The sequence below is a fragment of the Simochromis diagramma genome, unplaced genomic scaffold, assembly GCF_900408965.1.
Source record: "Simochromis diagramma unplaced genomic scaffold, fSimDia1.1 OVJJ01000365.1, whole genome shotgun sequence".
Lineage (NCBI taxonomy): Eukaryota > Metazoa > Chordata > Actinopteri > Cichliformes > Cichlidae > Simochromis > Simochromis diagramma.
In genome coordinates this window covers 432,910-451,482 of record NW_024387230.1, presented here as the reverse complement: position 1 = coordinate 451,482, position 18,573 = coordinate 432,910, and the positions used below count along the sequence as shown (strand labels likewise).

At 40.3% G+C, this 18,573-nt stretch overlaps 1 protein-coding gene across 1 annotated transcript; it reads right to left on the bottom strand.

The window, feature by feature from the left end:
- Positions 1-1,202: 1,202 nt before the first annotated feature.
- LOC120746828 (trichohyalin-like) lies at positions 1,203-16,634 on the bottom strand. Its single transcript, XM_040052327.1, has 6 exons — positions 16,207-16,634; positions 15,345-15,429; positions 10,465-10,806; positions 9,574-9,855; positions 9,218-9,370; positions 1,203-4,166 (listed from the first exon to the last, which is right to left on the bottom strand). Exons 2-6 carry the CDS (start codon positions 15,418-15,420, stop codon positions 1,861-1,863), a joined length of 3,159 nt encoding a protein of 1,052 aa, XP_039908261.1. The 5' UTR covers positions 15,421-15,429; positions 16,207-16,634; the 3' UTR covers positions 1,203-1,860.
- Positions 16,635-18,573: the final 1,939 nt, after the last annotated feature.

Below are 18,573 nucleotides of genomic sequence, written 5' to 3'. Positions count from 1 at the left end.
CTGTTCAGACTACTTCCATCAGGAAGGAGGTTCTGCAGCATCCGGTCCCGTACCAGCAGACTGAGAGACAGCTTCTTCCACCAGGCCATCAGACTGCTGAACACTTCATAGACACCTCACCTTCACTACTGGAACTTCAACATTATGCACTCCATACTGTACAGTAATGCCACTGTTTTGCACATGTCTCAACTCTGTATATTTTATATATTTTATTTATTGTTTACTCTATTTAATTTGTAAAATATGTGTACACACACACACACACACACACACGTAGAAAAACATATTTAGTATACACATCCAGTAATGCATATACTATTATATATTGTACATATATTTATTACTTTCAGATTTAGCCATTCTTATATTTTGCTTGTTTTACGTTATTGTATTTTTGCACACCTCTGTTGCTCGTTAAGCTCGCACACAAGAATTTCACTCGCATGTACTGTACCAGTGTACCTGCACATGTGATGTCACAATAAAAGTGATTTGATTTGATTTGACAATGGCTATTTCACTCGATGCACTCCAGCTGACTTACCTTGGTATGAATGACAACGTACTCACAGTTTGGCGGCTTGAAAATAGCCAAATCTTGCACCCAGCCGTTTGTAAGTTGGATGTGCGCCTCCAGTGACTTGTAATTACGAAACTGGTTCGCAATGTAAGCACTTACTCCATAAACAAGATACGTGAAGATATCGGGGTAGGACAGTGGCGGTACGTCATCTGGGTCTTTACTCCACGGCCGCATTTCATATGGGTCCAGATTTGCGATGCACTCTATTTTTTTCAAGTACCGTTGCTTCGCCTGTGGACGCAATCGGTCTCTATACCGTCCGTTTTCTTTTGAGCTGCTTTTAAGCATGTTTCTTGTCGTTGTCGTTCCAACACGGTGTGTTTGTTTGGATTTGTGGAACCGGAAAATGGCGCCGCACTCCCACAATACATTGCAGTGTGACATCAACTCCAAAGCCCTATTCTCCTCTCACCACCACATTCAATTTAAATTCAATGTCTTCCCCAAGAAAACCTTATTTGGGACAGTATGATTAGTGGAGGTGACAGTGTAACTCAAAGGGAAATATCAAATATCCTAATAAAGTGAAAGCAGTGCTAATATGATGATAATAATGATAATATGATGATTTTTTGCAGATTTATATTTATTAGTTTAGGACATTACAAGAGTATTCACTGCAATGAGACTAAGGCAGATGCTATTTCACCCATGTGGTTACAAAATTTAAGTACAAATAAATGTATTTAAATTTTAACCTGATGAAACTAGATAAAAGGTCACGGGGTCACTTAAGTTTTCAAATAATTTAAATGGATCTCATTAAGAAGTCACAGAATTATTTCATTTTGGAACACTGGCAAACAAGCAGAACTGCACTATCATGTGTAGGGCCATGCCACTTTCACAAATGAAGCAGGACATATGAAAATATTTTAAAATAAAGGAGGCAAATTCTGACATGCAAATTAAGTACTGTATAAAAATATAAAAACATGATTATTTTCAAACATGATGGACATTCAGTACAGCAGTACACTCAAAGTAATTTTGAATAATTAATTCTAAGTTCAAACTGTAATTTCTGTGGTGTGTGAAAACTGATTTACCATATCAAGTCAACATGTGAATAAGAGGTCACTAATCAAACACAGACATCCTACAGATCCCTATATATCAATATTTGTCGAGTAACAAACGTTTTACACTTTTACAACTTTGTGTAAAGTGGATCCATACTTTGGGATGATAAACTACATTACAGCAAATAAAAAAAAGTGTACAAAAAAAAACATTTATCCTAATTTTTCTTTCAATTATTGAAAGTCAACTAATTACTGATGATCCATTGGCTCCATTTCTTCTTTCTTATTAATTTCTGAATGAAATATCTGACGCAGTGTTACATGTTTTACTATTGCATTTGGATCATCAACCACTGGCTCTGGATTAACATCCATCAGATTTTTCTGATCAGATTTTTTTTCTTCTTCCAGTTTCTCTTTTAGGATTGTGGAATTCTTCCTGATCCATGTTCTGTTTTTGCTCTGATTTTTTGCCTTCCTGGTGGTCAGCTGTCGGACCTCATGCAGTTCTCTCTCTGGTTTGAATTTTTGTCTCTTCATATTCTTTCGATCACCGTTGCTTGTTTGGTCAGCCTCTAATGGCTCCTCCTCCATCAGTCCTCCCAGACACTCAGCTTTTCTCTCTGTGACACTGACAAATTCCTGTGGCTGCTCTCTGAGTATTTTATGACTTATGTCCTGTTGTTGCTTCATAGTTGCCTTGTAGAGTTGTAGTTTTTCTTTTTCCTCATCCTTCCTCTGTGTTTCATCAGTGCTGATATTCACCATCTCTCCCTGAGCTCTTCTACTCTCTGTTCTTCTCAGTTTCTCTGGCTGCTCTCTGCTTCCTTCTTGGCTCTTCTCAGATTCTCTCTCTGGTTGTTTTTCTTGGTTTTCTGTTTTTCTTTGAAAAGCTATAACTTTGCTGCTGCCTGGTGAAATCATGTTATCTTCCACACTCCTCTGTGGCTCTGCTATCCTCTCATTCCTTTGGTTGTCCTCTTTGTCTGTTTCATCCTCAGATTGTATGTCACTTCTTGGTGTTTGGATTCCTGTCAAAGCAGACTGGTGGTGTTGATCTTTCTGTTTCAGGAGCTCTGTGTCTCTCTCTTCTTCTGTTCGTGTCTGTGATTGAAGCTTCATCTGGTTTTCCTCTCCTGATAAGTCTCGCTTTGTTTTGAGATGTGTCCTATCTGTAACATTGTTGCTGACTTGTGGACTCGTGTTGTCTTTCTCACTCGTCTCTTCCTGATGTTTCCAGTCTGTTGTTCCCACGGTGTCCAACTTGTTTCCCTGTGAAGATTTTTCTTGAGTCTCTCCCTCACTCTTGTCTTGTTTGATGCTTTCTAAACAATGTTGTCTGTCTGTGTCGGTCTGTGTCTTGATCTCTGTCTCATCTTTCTCTGGTTCTGTTTTTGTCTCTGATTGAAGCTTCCTTCTCTGATTGAAGCTTCTTTCTCTCTGATTCTTCTGTTGCTTCTGTTGTTCTGTAATCAAAGTCTCTTTCTTTCGGATCTTTTTCATAACATTTGATTGCTTCTCCTTCACATCACTCACTGTCTGTCTCTCCCCTGTGAGCTGTGCTTGTTGTGTCTTTTTGTCTGTCTTTGTTTGCTGATCAGTAAACAGTGAAGCAGAATTGAGTGATTTTTCTTCTTTCAACAACACTTGCTGCTCTTTGAGTCCCTCTGGTATTTTCTCCTGGTTTTTGAGATCTGTCCTCTCTGTAATGTTGCTGAATGTTGGACCCATGTTGTCTTTCTGACCTGTGTCTTCCTCCTGTTTCTTGTCTGAATGTTTCTCCTGAGCCTCTCCTTCACTCTTGTCTTGTTTCTTGCTTTCTAAATCATGCTGTTTGGTCTTATCTGTCTGTGCGTTGATCTCTGTCTCATCTTTCTCTGGTTCTGTTTTTGTCTCTGATTGAAGCTTCCTCTGGTTTTCCTCTCTCTGCAGTTTTACCTCCAGTTCTTCTCTCTGGTTCTTCTTTTGTTTCTTCTTCTGTGTTTCTTTTTTCTTTTTCTCTTGTTTATTTGTTCTCTTTGTTTTCTTCTTCTCAGCATCTGACTGTTTTATGCCCACATCACTCTCTGTTGGTCTTTCTTGTTGTGTGTCTGTTTCTCTGTGGAAATGAAAGATCTCTGCTTCTTTTTCTAACTCTGGCTGCTCTCCTGTAAATAGTGATGGCTGAAGATCTGAGTCTTCTTTAACTCGTTCTATTGTCTTGTCTCCTTCACCTTCACTCCTCTCAGTTTCCACTTCTCTTCCTGTTGCCTCCTCTTCTTCATGTGGTTTTTGTTCTGTTGTAAACTGAGATACTGTTTCAGTAATAACAGATAGACAGTTGCTTTCTTCTTCTGGTCTCTCCACTTCAATATTTTGCTCTGTTTCTAGTTTAAACTGATCTTGTGATTCTCTTTTGTCTTTATGAACATCGTTCTCTTTTTCTATTGCTGTTAAGAGCGGCTCACTTTCTCCTTCTTCCACCACGACCTGGAATCCACTGTTGTCACTTTCATAGTTGATCTTTTTCTGCCTCATCTGTTCAGGTCCCTCCTCCTCATTTAACCTCTGGTTTTCTGTGTGTAGAAAGAAGAGAGAAGCTGAGGAAGTATGAAATATTTGTTCAGGTCTTGTTACTGTTTGTAAAGACACAAAAAATGGAGAAATCTAAATTTAAAAGACTGTTAAAAAAACAGTTTTATAGATTGCATCACTCGAATAGCTGTGTGCAGTGGCGGCTCCTGAAAAAAATCTCAGGGGGGGCAATTTTTATGATATCGACTAAAATGACCCATTTAATGAGTACATCAAACAACACAATTTTAATTTGTTGCTAGGTGATTAACTCATACAGTGATACCTGTTGTATGCTTTTGACTTCTCCTTCGTTGCCTGGGTTAGTTGAATTTCGGGCTTGTCAGGTCCCAACTCTTTAACTTGCAGTTTTTCTGCCATTGTCCTTCTGGCAAAAGGGTAGGTTAGAAGCGATCTAACCGAATTTGGGGGAGGCTGTGCCTCAACCGTTAACAATACCGCTGCCATCGTCTCTCTCTGACCTTATAGCTCACTTAGGCTACTGACTGAGGTAAAATTCTAGAACAGCAAATCTTCGCGCGTTTTCTGCAGGGGCGCAATTTTAAGCGCCCCCAAACCATTTAATTCAGCGACGCTGATAGGTCAAATATTTATTATTTTCCCCTGGCAACCATTTAATGATAGGCTATTTCGCTGCATATCAAGGGCGCTTTGACGAGCGCCCCAGAAGAAGAAAAACACCGTTTGTTGGTTGAACTTTAATGAGTCAGCTGGTGAAAATGTTAAAATACGCCTGGCTGTATATGGGCACACACATAGTAAAACTATCATTGATGAATTTTTTAAAAATATATATTTTTACTCCTCCACATTTGGGGGGGCGGAGCCCGAGCGCCCCCTATGGGCCAGCCGCCACTGGCTGTGTGTGTGATTTTCATCTAGTGGTGAGATTGTGGATTGCACATAAGCTGGCAGATACACAGACGCAGCAGATTAATATGTATTTATCTCTTCTTGCTCTTTTTACCTTCCTTGTTTTCCACGTGCACATGTGAATTTACTACAAAATACGAGTAGCTATAAAAACAGAGAGCATGCAGATGCCTAAAAAGAACTTCCTGTTTGCTAATGGCACATTTATGTTTGGACCCAAGTGAACCCTTGTACAAACTTGTCATGATCCTGGGTCTTTTGACCCAGCGTTTTGAGTTTGAGTTTATTTTGATGTTTATGGTTTATGTTTAAGTTCATTGGGTTTTCTACGTTCATTTGTTTATTAGTTTCCCCTTGTGTTTTTAACCCCTGTTAAGTTTCCCTTGTCATTTATGTGTTTCATGTCTGCATGTCTTTTGTTGTCAAGTTCAGGTTGTCATGTCTGCGTTTCATTATGTTTCCTGTTTTATTTTGAAGAGGTCCTGTGTTCTATGTGTTCCAATTAAGAGACCGCACGCTTGAAGTACGCATTTTGAGTGCGATTACGTCACCGCCACACGACGACAGCTGTCCCAATTCGAAGTGTACTTCAAATGCATACTCCAAATGCGCTGTAGATTTCCCCAAATATCAAGCGTGGTCCGGTGCACGCTTCGTGGTCCCATATATCCCACAATTCATAGCGCGGCGGTGGGTGTGGAGAATTTTGCCCCAAAATACGGCAGAAGCAGAGCGGCCGAAGAGTGAACTGTCAAAAGTAAGTACTGAATATGATGTCACTTATTTATGTGCGAATGTTTAATAACGCAGAATATTAAAACATTGCTGTTGGCCACATGTCGGCAAAGTTATGTGACATTAGCGATGTTTGTACTAACTTGGTTTTAAAGCCTCTACTTCTAAATATATATATATAGTCGACCTTAATCTTACAGAGATTGTGATGATTTTGTGGATAATTAAAGTCAGTCATATATCCACAAACACAACAAGCTGAAAGTCAGTGATGCTGCTCGGTTTGCAGTACTGAATATGACGCCACAAGCAGGATTCACTGCACTGTTAATGTTAGCTATGTTATATTGCTGCCTCTGTTCGGTGGTGTCGAGCCAAACGGACTTTAACGTGTGTTTGAACGAGCTGACGGTTCATTCGTTAAGCTGAAAGAAAGATGCTTTAATCACAGGAGTCACACATGTGTCCACTGTACCATCTGGGAACTCTTCTTGTTTAGCACTCGTAATAACACAAACACTAAATCCTCCTGTTTGTAGCAGTGTATACACCTGAGACTGTCACCTGTCTGTCTGTCCTGCACTCGCTCTCTGTTTCTTTCTCTCTGATTGTGTAATAAAAGTATGAACATGTGTTTATAAGTTACACTTGTGTTTGAATCCTGCAGCTTATCACACATTTGATTTCCATGTGTGACAACTGCAAGTGTCCAGAGTGAGGACAGACTGAGGGACCCACTGCTGCACATCATCTGTGAGGCTTTGCACCCCTGATGATCCACCAGGACAAACTCAGCAGTGTGTGAGGAAGAGGAGGAGGAGGAAGAGCCACCAGCAGCTGACAGATGGAGAGAATAGACAGACTGTTCCCTGTTTGTGAAGGACTGCTAGGAAAGTTTAAAATCACTAATTGTCTGTCCTGAATCAGTCTTATTAGGTAATGTTCAAATAATTTTATCATCCCAGTGTTTTCAGTGTGGGAGAAAGTACTCAGGGCCTTCAAGTTACACACTATGAAAGGCAGCAACAAGTTTAATGTTCAGAAACCTAAAGTATGTATCAGCAGCAGAATGGAGCTAAAAATAAATGTTTGTTTCAGTTCTATGAAGCTTTGAGTATTTTGGATTAGTAGCACTGCTGTGTTTGTTGTGTCACATTGCTGTAATTGTTTATATGCTTTATATATTCTGAGGTAAGTTGATCTATAGTGTTACATCATATTCTATAAGGATGTTATGTGTTTGTGTACTTTCTGCCCAGTTTGACCCATTTAGCAGAAGTCAGCCTGTTTAAGGCTCTGATATCTATTCTGTATGACTTAAAGCAGTTATGACATGGTCTGATTTTCTCACCCAATAAAGAAATATTTAATATATCAGTCTACTCTTCATTTTATCAGAAACAGTTTTCACAGCTCGTACATTTCTTTTTTATACATACATGTTGGCATTGAGCCAAATTTAGTAATGCCAACATATTAACCCTTTACAGCCGATCGGAGCGGGCACGCTCTGTTTTGCGTAACTATTTTTAAATCCCGGTAGCTCTGCAACCACGTAAGCTAGCGCAAAAATTTTTTTTGCATATGAAACCGGAGGAGTTGTACTTACATCTTATGCCATCAGCTTGTCCTAGGTCACGGTTTCCTTCCACATAAAGCTTTGCAAAAACTGCATAAAAAGCGCTTGCAGGAACAAAAACATAATATTCCAGAAACACGCTGTACCGATCCGATCAGCTGTTCATAACACTTCCTACGTTGGAATAGACGTCAGCGCGAACTTTTGCATTTCCGCCATTACCTGCCCGAAACCGGAAGTGACGTCATTTTCGCGGAAATGTAGTCTTTTTTACCATCAGGGCCTCAGGGCCTATACTGGTCTTTTTAAAAGTTATCTTTGACTTTATGACTTTCTGTGTCGTTTCTGGGATGCTTAGGACTCATATTGCACTGCTGGAAATAGTTTATTTTGATGCATATGCTGCTTTTTTGCAAATTTGCAGTATAATATTTATTTTCGTTTTTCCTGCAGTGTATAAAAATTGGTGTATTTCAAAAATAAAACTATGAAGACACTCAAAATAAATTTCCTGTGGTGGGAAACTATTTTGTGCAACTTTTTTGTATTTACAGTTTTGAGGGATAAGCCTCTTAAATTTCTCCAAGTAGAAATATATGTTAAAAAAGCAAAAACGATTTTCAATTTTTTTGTAGTTTATTGCACTTTTTTGCAATTTATGTAATTACTATGCACTTAATGAATACATATTATTAAAATCTGGGCTATAATGGTTGTATTGATGTATAGCAACTTGAAATGCTCCCAAAAATGGCTCCACAGCATGTAAAAATATAATATAAGCTCTGGCGGACTTGGTTCTATGGTAGGTCTTAAAGGGTTAAACAAACAATATTTGATAGGAAATATAAATAACTGCAATTCGAATCTTTGACCTAGAGTTCAAGCTCACTGCTGTAATATATATATATATATCCATCCATCCATCCATCCATTCGCTATCCTTTTCAGGGTCGCAGGGGGCGCTGGAGCCTATCCTGCTGTCATAGGGCGAGAGGCGGGGTACACCCTGGACAGGTCGCTAGTCTATCGCAGCCTCCTTTTGTCTTTAGTCTGTGTTTTCTCATTCAGTCTTTGTCAGGTTGTCTGTTGTTTTCCATGCTATGCTTCTAGGTTTCAATGTTCCACGGTTCATGTCCCAGGTAACTTTGTATTTTTAGTTTCCCTGGTTTAGGTTGTTTGTTTAGTCTCGTCTGTATTTGCCTTAGTATTTTTCCTTCAGCCATATTAAACGGCTCACTTTGTTTATATCAAGTTTTGTTTCACGTTCATTGGTGTCTGCATTTTGGGTCCACTCCTTACTACATACAGTCTGCCTCAGCCAGACTGACAAAACTCAGGGATGGAAACAACTAACAGTGACCCTACATCTACACAGTCATATGTAAGAGACTCTAAAAGTGGTAAAAATGAAAAGATCACATACAGAGTGAATATCGGTTTGTTCATAGTGGAGTATTTTTGGTTTTGCTGGTGTTGTTGGTTTGGTGCTCTTTAATTCAGTTAGTTTTTTAAACGTTTTGGTTACTGACTGACTGAAAACCCTCCTCTTTCATATGTTTAATGTTTTCTTTAGCTGAACGTGTCACTATAGGAACAAATGCACTACAGCAGATACAGCAGTTCTCCCATTCTAAGGTTAAAAAAACAATTCTACAGTTTAGTGATTATTGTGCAAATAGATTCCTTTAAAATCCTAAACACCTGACCTCATAAATAATAACAGAACCAACACACACAATATCAGCTCAAAAGGACAAAAAATAAACTCTTGATATACAAAGAAAAAATCATATTACTTTAAGAGGCTAAAACATTCATTATTCACACAAAAATGTGACTCACTGAATTTGTCTCGTCTCCGTTTCCATAAAAAGAAAACAGCAACAATCAGAACGAGGACAACAGCAACACTGATGACTGTGACAACAGCGATGTTTGGATTACTAGTTGGATTACTGGGAGGACTGGAAGGACTGATGATAATGAAGAAATCATCTGGAATAAAATTACAACATGTTCATTGTTAGTAATAACTCAAAACGTAACTCTTTTTCCCCATTCTTTTGGCTGATTTTACTACGTCCTGTTTTTGAATTTTTCACTGTTAGACTTGTCTTCCTCTTATTCACCTTAATAATATAATAATAATAATATAATAATAATATATTATATAATAATTATATAAACATTAAATGTACCTGGAACATGTATGTGTGTCTCTCTGCTCTGGTTGGTGTTCCTCTGTTGGACTCTGCAGGTGATGTTGTTGCTGTGTCTCTTCTCCACAGTCACTCTGCTGCTGACAGTATAGAGGTCATCAGGACCTCTGAGGGTCTCTGTAGGTCCAGCAGAGAGGAGGTTTCCCTCACCCTCCAACCACAGCAGCTCAGGCTCTGGATACCAGCCTGCCGACTCACACTGTAACACCACCCTGCTGCTGATGGTGCTGTTAATCTCTGCAGCAGGTGAAGAGGCAGCACCTGAAAAAGAGAACGGTTTGTCTCGCTTATTGTTATTCACATTATAGCTGATGGATTGTGATGAGAGTTCTGACATTAAATTGATGATGATGATGATAATAATACAAAAACTGTACTACTACAGCACCTGAAAAAGAGTACATCTCAGCAACTAAAAGCTGGATTTCCATATAATTTGTTGTTTTTCTTTTCTTCTTCTTCGCTAGTTGACATTTTTCAATGGACTGTACAAGATTTTACTAGAGACGGATAGTGACAGTGACAGGTGTAGATGTAGATATATATATATAGATAATAGATGTGCTGTGGATAATGGGTACGGATCATTAGTGTTGAATTACTTTATCCTTAAGATAAAGCCGCCTGGAATTTGTTCAGTTATTCGGTGGAAGATGTCTAGCCTTGCTAAACATCTGGGTGTATGAAAAAAAAAACATTGGCTGAGGCATTTTCTGTAGATGTTGATATGAAACAATCAGGCTTACAATTCTGTGAGTTGTGAACGGTGTCTGGGATTAAACACTACAGTGAGGAAAATGAAAGGAATTTAATGAAAGATCAACTATTTTAAACATAAAATCCATTTGAAACCATAATATGCTCACTTACCAACAACAAGCTGAACTGTAGTGTCTTTATTTAACTCTGGAAAAAAACATCTGTACGTTCCCTCATCAGACAGTTTGACTTTGGAGATTTTCAGTGACATGTTTCCATTCTTCAGTTCGTCTGTGAACAGAGACGTTCTGTTTGTGTAGGACGGATGTTTTTTAGACTCCAGTTCCACACTGTCACGCCACACGAAGACAAATCTGGGGTTTAGGTCAGGTCTCGCCCACTCCACAGCCATGTCCAAAGCATCCATAACAGGGTCCAGGTTACATGGCAAAATGATGTCATCACCAATCCAAGCCACTACTGGATGAAGAGGACCAATAACCTCTGACTGACCTGAAGAGAAGAAGGTTTCATTTAGTAACTAAGTAAAAGATTGCAGCAAACACAAAATACACATGCCTTAAAAAAAGCTGAAGAGTCACGCTGTATTTGGACCACAAGCTCCACAGGTTACGACCAGGGTTTCCACAGTTTTTCCATAGGCTTACTATCAGTTTACCAAGTATTGTGAAGTACTGTGTAAAATACCTCTGATTTTTATTTAAAGACCAAAAGAAACCATACTTAATACTGTCTGTTTGCTTTTCTTTTTTCTTTTTCTCTAAGGATCCTAACTTTAGTTTTAACCCGAAACAGTCACATAGTACTGTATGGGGTAATCTTATGTAAATAGCAGATATTAACATGATTCAAATTCAACTGCCATAATTCTGTTTTCACTTTGCTAGTCAAGGTGAAACTTTAATGAAATTTAAACCACAGTTGAAACAACATTATAATATCACAATTAAATTACAATATTTTGAGTCACTTATTCATACAAAGATGTGCTGTTATAAAATGTGAATTTGTAATCGAAGGGTTGGCCGGTTCGGAGCCCCAGCTCTGTTTGTCTCGGTGTTGTGTCCTTGGGGCAAGACACTCACCTACCTCCCACTGGGGAGGGCCAGAGGGGGGCCGATGGCGCGATATGGCAGCCTCGCGTCTGTCAGTCCTGCCCCAGGGCAGCGGTGGCTACAACTGTAGCCTCTATCAGTGTGTGAATGTGAGACCCGTCGGGCACAGGTGTAGTCCACATTTTGTGTCAAAAGTGGGGCTTACGCACCCTAAAAGACGACTATTCACACATTTAGCCCATACACTCTTATATTATTTAACCCTTACTAATTTTTATATGTAAATAACTCTTTAACATGCATACATTTTTGATGTTAATTAGTGAAATTGCGTATTGCCCGTACAAAGAATAAGTGTAATATAACTCACCAATAGAGAGACAGACTGGATATACGCTTGGTGGTCGAGTAAACAATCCACGTGGGCGTATTAAACTCGACTCAAGAGGACGAGGAAACATGGGAGGGAGGCGGAATTGGCGCTGAGTGTCAGGTTCATGATAAGGTACAAAAACAGGTCACGAGCACAACACGAGGAAAGGGATATCGGCGGGGACGCCGACATGCAGACGCTCAGGGTTGAGAAGCGGGCAGTCGGATATGGGGACAGGGGGACGGCTGATGCGTCGGGGAAGCGCGTGTAAAGAGAGAAGGGTGGGCAGCAAGGGGGGGAGTAACTAGGTGGGGGCAGGGAGAAAAGGCAGCATGCAGGGAAGGGAACCAGGCGACAAGGATGCAGGGTCGGGGAGGGCTTGTCGCTATGCTCGCACAAGGGGAGGCAGGGGGGGAGGTGGACTTCCTTGCAGAGGACAAGGGCCGGGATGGCGTGAGAGCATTGTGGAGATATCAGTGGCGAGAGCAAACGGGAAATCAGAAAACCAGCAGAGACAGATGGGACACACCTAGGCAGAGCGGTCCGGCAAACGAGGTGAGTCAGCGAAGAGGATGAGAAAGACGCGGCGAAACATGAGACGCGAGCCGGCCATGTCAGCAGGGGACGGTCTGCAAACGGCAGGGAAAAAGACATGAGGTGCGACAGGGAGAGAAACGGCACAAACGTCGGCACAGAAAAGATAGAGATAGTATAGATAGGCACAGGCCGAAGCAGGATCGGACGAAAAAAGCCCCGTTGAGACAGGTACTAAAGAAGGGGATACAGCAGAGACAGGGCGCTCACAAAACCAAAATGCAGCCCAGGCAACGGTCGCGCTCGCAGAGGAGGCCGGGGGGGGGGACCAGCGACGGACAAGACGACAGGGGAGGGTATTGAAAGCGGGTGTACAGGCGTACAGGACAAAGAGGCTAGCGCGCGAGACAGGATAGGAGGATGGTGAACGGTGGGTGGGCCAGTGGGTCAACAGACACACAAACGCACAGAGCGATGGATAAAGTAGAGGGCGCTAAGGAGCGAGTAAGGGAGGAGGAGAGATGAGACAGAGGAGGGCAACGGCAATGCACCAGAGAGGGGAAAGGCAGAGCGCACAACGGGTGGTAGGGCGCAGTATAGCAAGATGGCCGTAGATAGGGGGGTGCATGCGGGGTAAAGCAGGACCCGGAGGCGACGGAACAGAGACTAGGGGGGTGGGGGTGGGGGAAGGAGCAGAGAGCGGGGAGAGAGGGCAGCAACGGGGAGGATGAAGGACACCGGCAAGACGAGCAACAGGGCGGGGGGCGGGGAAGCGGGACGGGGGCGAGAGAGGTAGTCGGTGGAGAATACGGGGTAGGACAGACGAAGAGCAGGCGGGGACAGGGAACGAGATGGACGAAAGGATAGAGAAAGAGAGGCGACACGAAAAGTGCGGGGTGGGCAACCAGAGGAAAGTCGGAAACGGAGGAAGGCGCCACGCCCACAAGGGGGCTGACGGGCCGAGGGGAGCAAAAGTCAGCATAGAGGCGAGCGCGCGAGACGACCAACAGGGGTGGCACAAACAGGGGGAGCAGACCGTACCAAAAAGGCGGTGGCAATGGCCGGAGGAAGAAAGGAAGGAAAAGAAAGTAAACAAATGCAGGGAGGGGGACCAAACGAAGAAAGATACAAGAAGAAAGACAACAAGAGAGGGGAAAAAAAGAAAGAGAGTACAAGAAAAAGAGAAGAAACATAAAGAAGAAAAGATAGGGCAGAACCGGCGTCTGAAAGGAGACGAGGGGACGAAAAAAGAGGAGGGCAGGTGGAAGGTTTGGCCACGCCACACGAAAAAACAGGACCAAGGAAACAAAAGGCTGGAAATGTAAGTGATATTAAAAAGAAAGAACATCTGGAAGAACATTTTTCAAGTAATTAGATTGGTTGGCAACAAGTCAGTAACATAACTGTGTATAAAAAGAGCATCGCAGTGTGGCAGAGTATCTCAAAAGTAAAGATGTGCAGTTCAACAATCTGTAAAAGGACTGTCTACAAATTGTGGAACAATTGTAGGATAATGTTTTACAACGTAAAATTGTGGAGACTTAGAATATCTTATCATGTACAGTACATGATATTATAAAAAGATTCAGAGAATCTGGAGAAATTGCTGTCAATGTACATACACAGAAAAATTAAACAAAAAAAATTCATCACAGTAGAAACCAGAAAAAATATATAAATGCCTTAGCTGTGTAAATATACCATTATAAGAAAAATATTAAGTATGTGATGACAGCAACACGTCTCAAACATGTTGGGATAGGGCCATGTTCACCACTGTGTAGCAGAGCTGTAAACATCTGGAATCTGAGGAGACCAGTTGCTGGACTTTTGGGTGAGAATGTTGTCTCATTCTTGACTGATAAAGGATTTTAGGTACTTAGCAGTCTTCTATCATCTTTGTTGGATTTTGCATTTTATAATGTGCAAAATGTTTTTAACTGGTGAAAAGTCTGAACTGCAGGCAAGTCAGTTAAGAACTTATATTCTATTCTACTATGAAGCAGTGCTGTTGTAAAAGATGTGGTTTTCTATTATCTTGATAAAATATGTAAGGCCTTCCCTGAAAAACATGTCATCTAGATTGGAGCATAAGACCTGTATTTACCTTTAACCACTGATGATGCTTTTCCAAGATGTGCAAGATGCCAATTCTATAGGCACTAATGTAGCCCTGTACAATCAGAGATAACAAGATGGTCCAGAACACGGTGTCCATTTTTTCTTAAAATGACTTAGACCCAGTCATGTACTGTCCTATTGCCAGTTAATTGCCAGTTAATGTTAAATGCAAAGTGTTCCTCCAGTTGTTTCTTTTTAGTAATACTTACTTTTCCAGGATTACCTTTCAAATTCAAAATGTGCTAATATTTTTCATAAAATGGTAAGGGCTTAAAAATAAATAATGTTTTTTGTAGTGGTTGTCTGTCTTTTTGTGTTAGCCCTTTGACAAACTGGCAACCTGTCCGGGGTGTACCCTGCCTCGAGCCCTATGGTAGTTGGGACAGGCTGCAGCCACCCAGTGAGCATTAGTTACATAAGCAGAGGATGGATGGAATCTTTCTTTTGTTCAATAATAAATAAAATATGTGTTTTATGTAATTTGCAAATCATTATCTATTGTATCAATATTACAAATGATTTAACACATTCACTCATGAAGCCAAGCAACTATATCAAAAGTTTAATACTGGCTAAACACCTGTATAAATATACTTAAGTCAAACAGTGTCAGTTTTTCCAGCCTGCAAACCTTTTTTTTTTCCCAGCATGTCATTATATGAGTTTTTGGAAGGTGTGTGCTATTGATATGTACAGTTAAACTATTATGAGATGGCCAGTGTCTGGCTGTCCAGTATGGTAGTCACTGATTATTTTTATACAGTGGACACTCGAGATGGTCCCTTAATCATACATAAATTTAAATATTCATTTCTGTATGTAAACATACGGTTGATTCTGTTCATCTGGACATTTAGGATTTTCTTACCTGGATGATTGAGCATGCATCAAAACATGAATCTACAATTTATCTTTTATTTATATAAATGAATGACTGGATAATTTACCTTGACACAAGGATATCAGACCAAGGACAATACAAGTGTACAAAACACTGAAGACATCAAAGCAAGGATTAAGCATCCTACAGGTCTGGAAAAAAAAAAGAATACAGACAGACACTTAATACTTATTATTTATTATAATTTTCTTCTATGCTATGGATAAACTACTTAAACTGTATTCCTGTTCCCACTAACTGTAATGATATCATAAGGACAAATCAGGTGACGTCACTGTTTTACATTAAGAAGTGAACAACATGGTCCGGTCCGAATAAAGACGTATAACAGGGTGGATCCATCAAATCTTTTAACCCAATTATGCAATAGTTCCGTTCATTTTATTCAGAATGTACTGCTCGAAAAAAGACCTGTTGCTTTCCTTTGTGTACTCCGTCATCTTCGAAGCAGAACAGGCTTCATCTTAGTTTCACTTTCATTTGCAGTTACATTAAAACAGATTTCTATGGAAATGTGTTTTTACATAAATGTGTCTTTTTTTAGATGTGCAGCATCTGGATTATTTAAAAAAAAACGTAATTATTTAAAGCTTAATTCAGTATTTCGTGACGTCCAAATCAAAAGAGAAAGTCCAGCAGGAATTCGGTGACGAAATTAAATGTCCCTGAATTAACTTACAGGCTATGAAAACGAAATGGTCCGATTATATGATGCTAATGTATTTGTATTTATTTTTACAACTTTCTATAATAAAAAAAAGTGAACAAAAAAGTACAAGTGTGGTAACCTGCGCCACTCCCACATGACAAAGGCAGCACTGTCCTTGTTTTAAATTAAATCAAAATAATCTTTTTTTTCTCCTCGAAAGTCCGAGCAGACCACATTATACACATGTATGGAATCATACCTGCAAACCCAGTATTTCGGAAAGCTCCCTGTCAGCGATCAATGACCAAAATCAAAGAAAGAGTAAAGAGTAAATACTCTTTCCGCTCACTTACTGCAAAAGGTGAGCTTCCGTATATCTTTGGCGGCTGGACCGATTAGATTTGTTTACATATTCCACTCTCCGTGTTCCAAATGTTGAATCCGCAGATTCATCATTTTCACTTCAGGGAAAAAAAGGTCTCCAGCTCGTGCAAATGCATATGCGTATCAACATTATATTATCTTCAGACAAGGAAATTATCTTAATTTAATTTATTTATTTATTTTATTTTATTTTTTTTTTTACAAAGTATTCCGCCTGGTAACCCTCTCTTACAGATAACGAGCCGACGTCTTCCTCAAGGCACCACCGATCAGCTCGACTGACCCTGAAGTTACAGCCTGTTCACCTGATAGGGAACAGCTGAAGGGGAACCAAGTTACCTGGCGACGGTCGCGGTTTAATGTGGAACTACGGTGGCTGGGAAGTGCAAAGCGCAACAAATTAAAAAAAAAAAAAAAAAAAAAAAACAGCAACAAATTAAAAATCTGCATCAAATTAAAAACCCACAACAAATTAAAAAAAATGCAACAAATTAAAAAACCGCAACAAATTAAAAAACTGCAACAAATTAAAAATCAATGCTGACTTAACAAAGCTTCAAACCTGCTTTTCAGATGGTCTAATATTTAAAATAAAAAGGTTTCAGTAGAGATCTGTTCTCCACTGTATCACTCTTTTATTTTACACACAACAGTGAAACTAAACTCAGCGGAGACTGCAGCAGAGAGGTCACATACATCACACAGGAAAGAAAAGTGTTGTTTTTCCAGGATTTATTGTTTACGAAGTTTACCTTTGACGTCATGTCCAGGGCCCTGTTTCAGGAAGCCGGTTTAGAAAACTCAGAGTGAAAAACGATACTCAGGGTTGAGTAACCCCGAACTGTCCAACTCGGAATATTCGGTTTCAGAAAGGCTGATAACAATTAGTTCAATCAACGCGGAGTTGCTTTAACCCCAAGTTAAGCTCGCGCACGAGGATACATAAAGCCCTGATTAGTGGAGCACAGATTAAGCGAGTCACCATGGAGACGGAGGGAAAGAAGGCGCGGTCAATGTATTTTACAGCGCTTGAGGCCGAAATTCTGATGGCAGCATATGCCGATAACATGCAAATTTTGCAGAAAAAAAGTAACACAGCCCCAGCTGCAAAAGAAAGGGAGCATGCATGGCAAAACATAGCCGACAGAGTCAATGCGTGAGTGTTAATTTAAACATTGATCTAGGGATTTCCACCCATCTAACACGTTATTTATTATATTTTATTTTTTATTTTATACATTTTATTTTGTGACGTGATGTGAGCGCAGGTGCAACCCAACAGGCCCCAAACGTTTCTGGCAGCAAGTAAAAATGAAATCTAAAAATATAGTCCAAACAGGTAAGGTGTAATTGTATTATGGGCCATAGTGCTTGGTCTGTTTGTCCCATGTAAATCAATTGCAGTTAGAGGCTACATTAATTTTCCTTCTGTAAGCACTTATTGAAATTATCTGAGCACATTACAAGTACATATTTGCTTACTCTGTATGCTCAAATGTGACCCGTTATAGCCAACAGAAAAAAAGCGGAGGCCCGAAAAACAGGTGGGGGTCCTCCACCACCACCACTCACAGAGGCTGAGCAGTTGGCCCTCAGCCAAAACAGTGGGCGCCCTGTGGCCGAAGGCATCTCTGCGGGGACATCCTCTGAGTCAATAACCCTGCAAGACACAAGTGCCTACATAGGGGGTAAATTCAAAATAAGACATGATCTGCATACATCCTGTCTTCACAGTCACCTTTGCAGTGCTACTCATTCATTTGATAAACTCTTTACCATAATGGATTATTTTGTAGTGATGTTATTTTCCTACTGATTTGCCTTCCCTCAGTCTTGGTTGTCTTTGAGAGCAATATGACAATGAAGTGTAAGGTGATTGGTATGTTTTGTTAATTGCCATTTGGTCCCTTGTAAGTTATAGTGACCTGTATAAACCTCATATACTATCAGTTGATGGTGGTGGTGTACTGCATCTGGTGCAGCCTCCTGTTGAGCCAGACCAACATGCAGTTGTGAGTAATACTCCACAGATTACATGAGTTTACAGTAGAACAGCAATGTTGTTTATTTCTTTACTACAGGAAAATAATGAAGAAACATTGACAGCTGTTACAGAGGAGGAAGCAACAGAGACACTTTATGAGGTTTACATCTTTTAATACTTTGTGTACAGGAAATACAGGCGACCAATAAGCCAGTTGAACACAAAATCTGGTTTAGGAACAAAACAGTTTCAATCAAC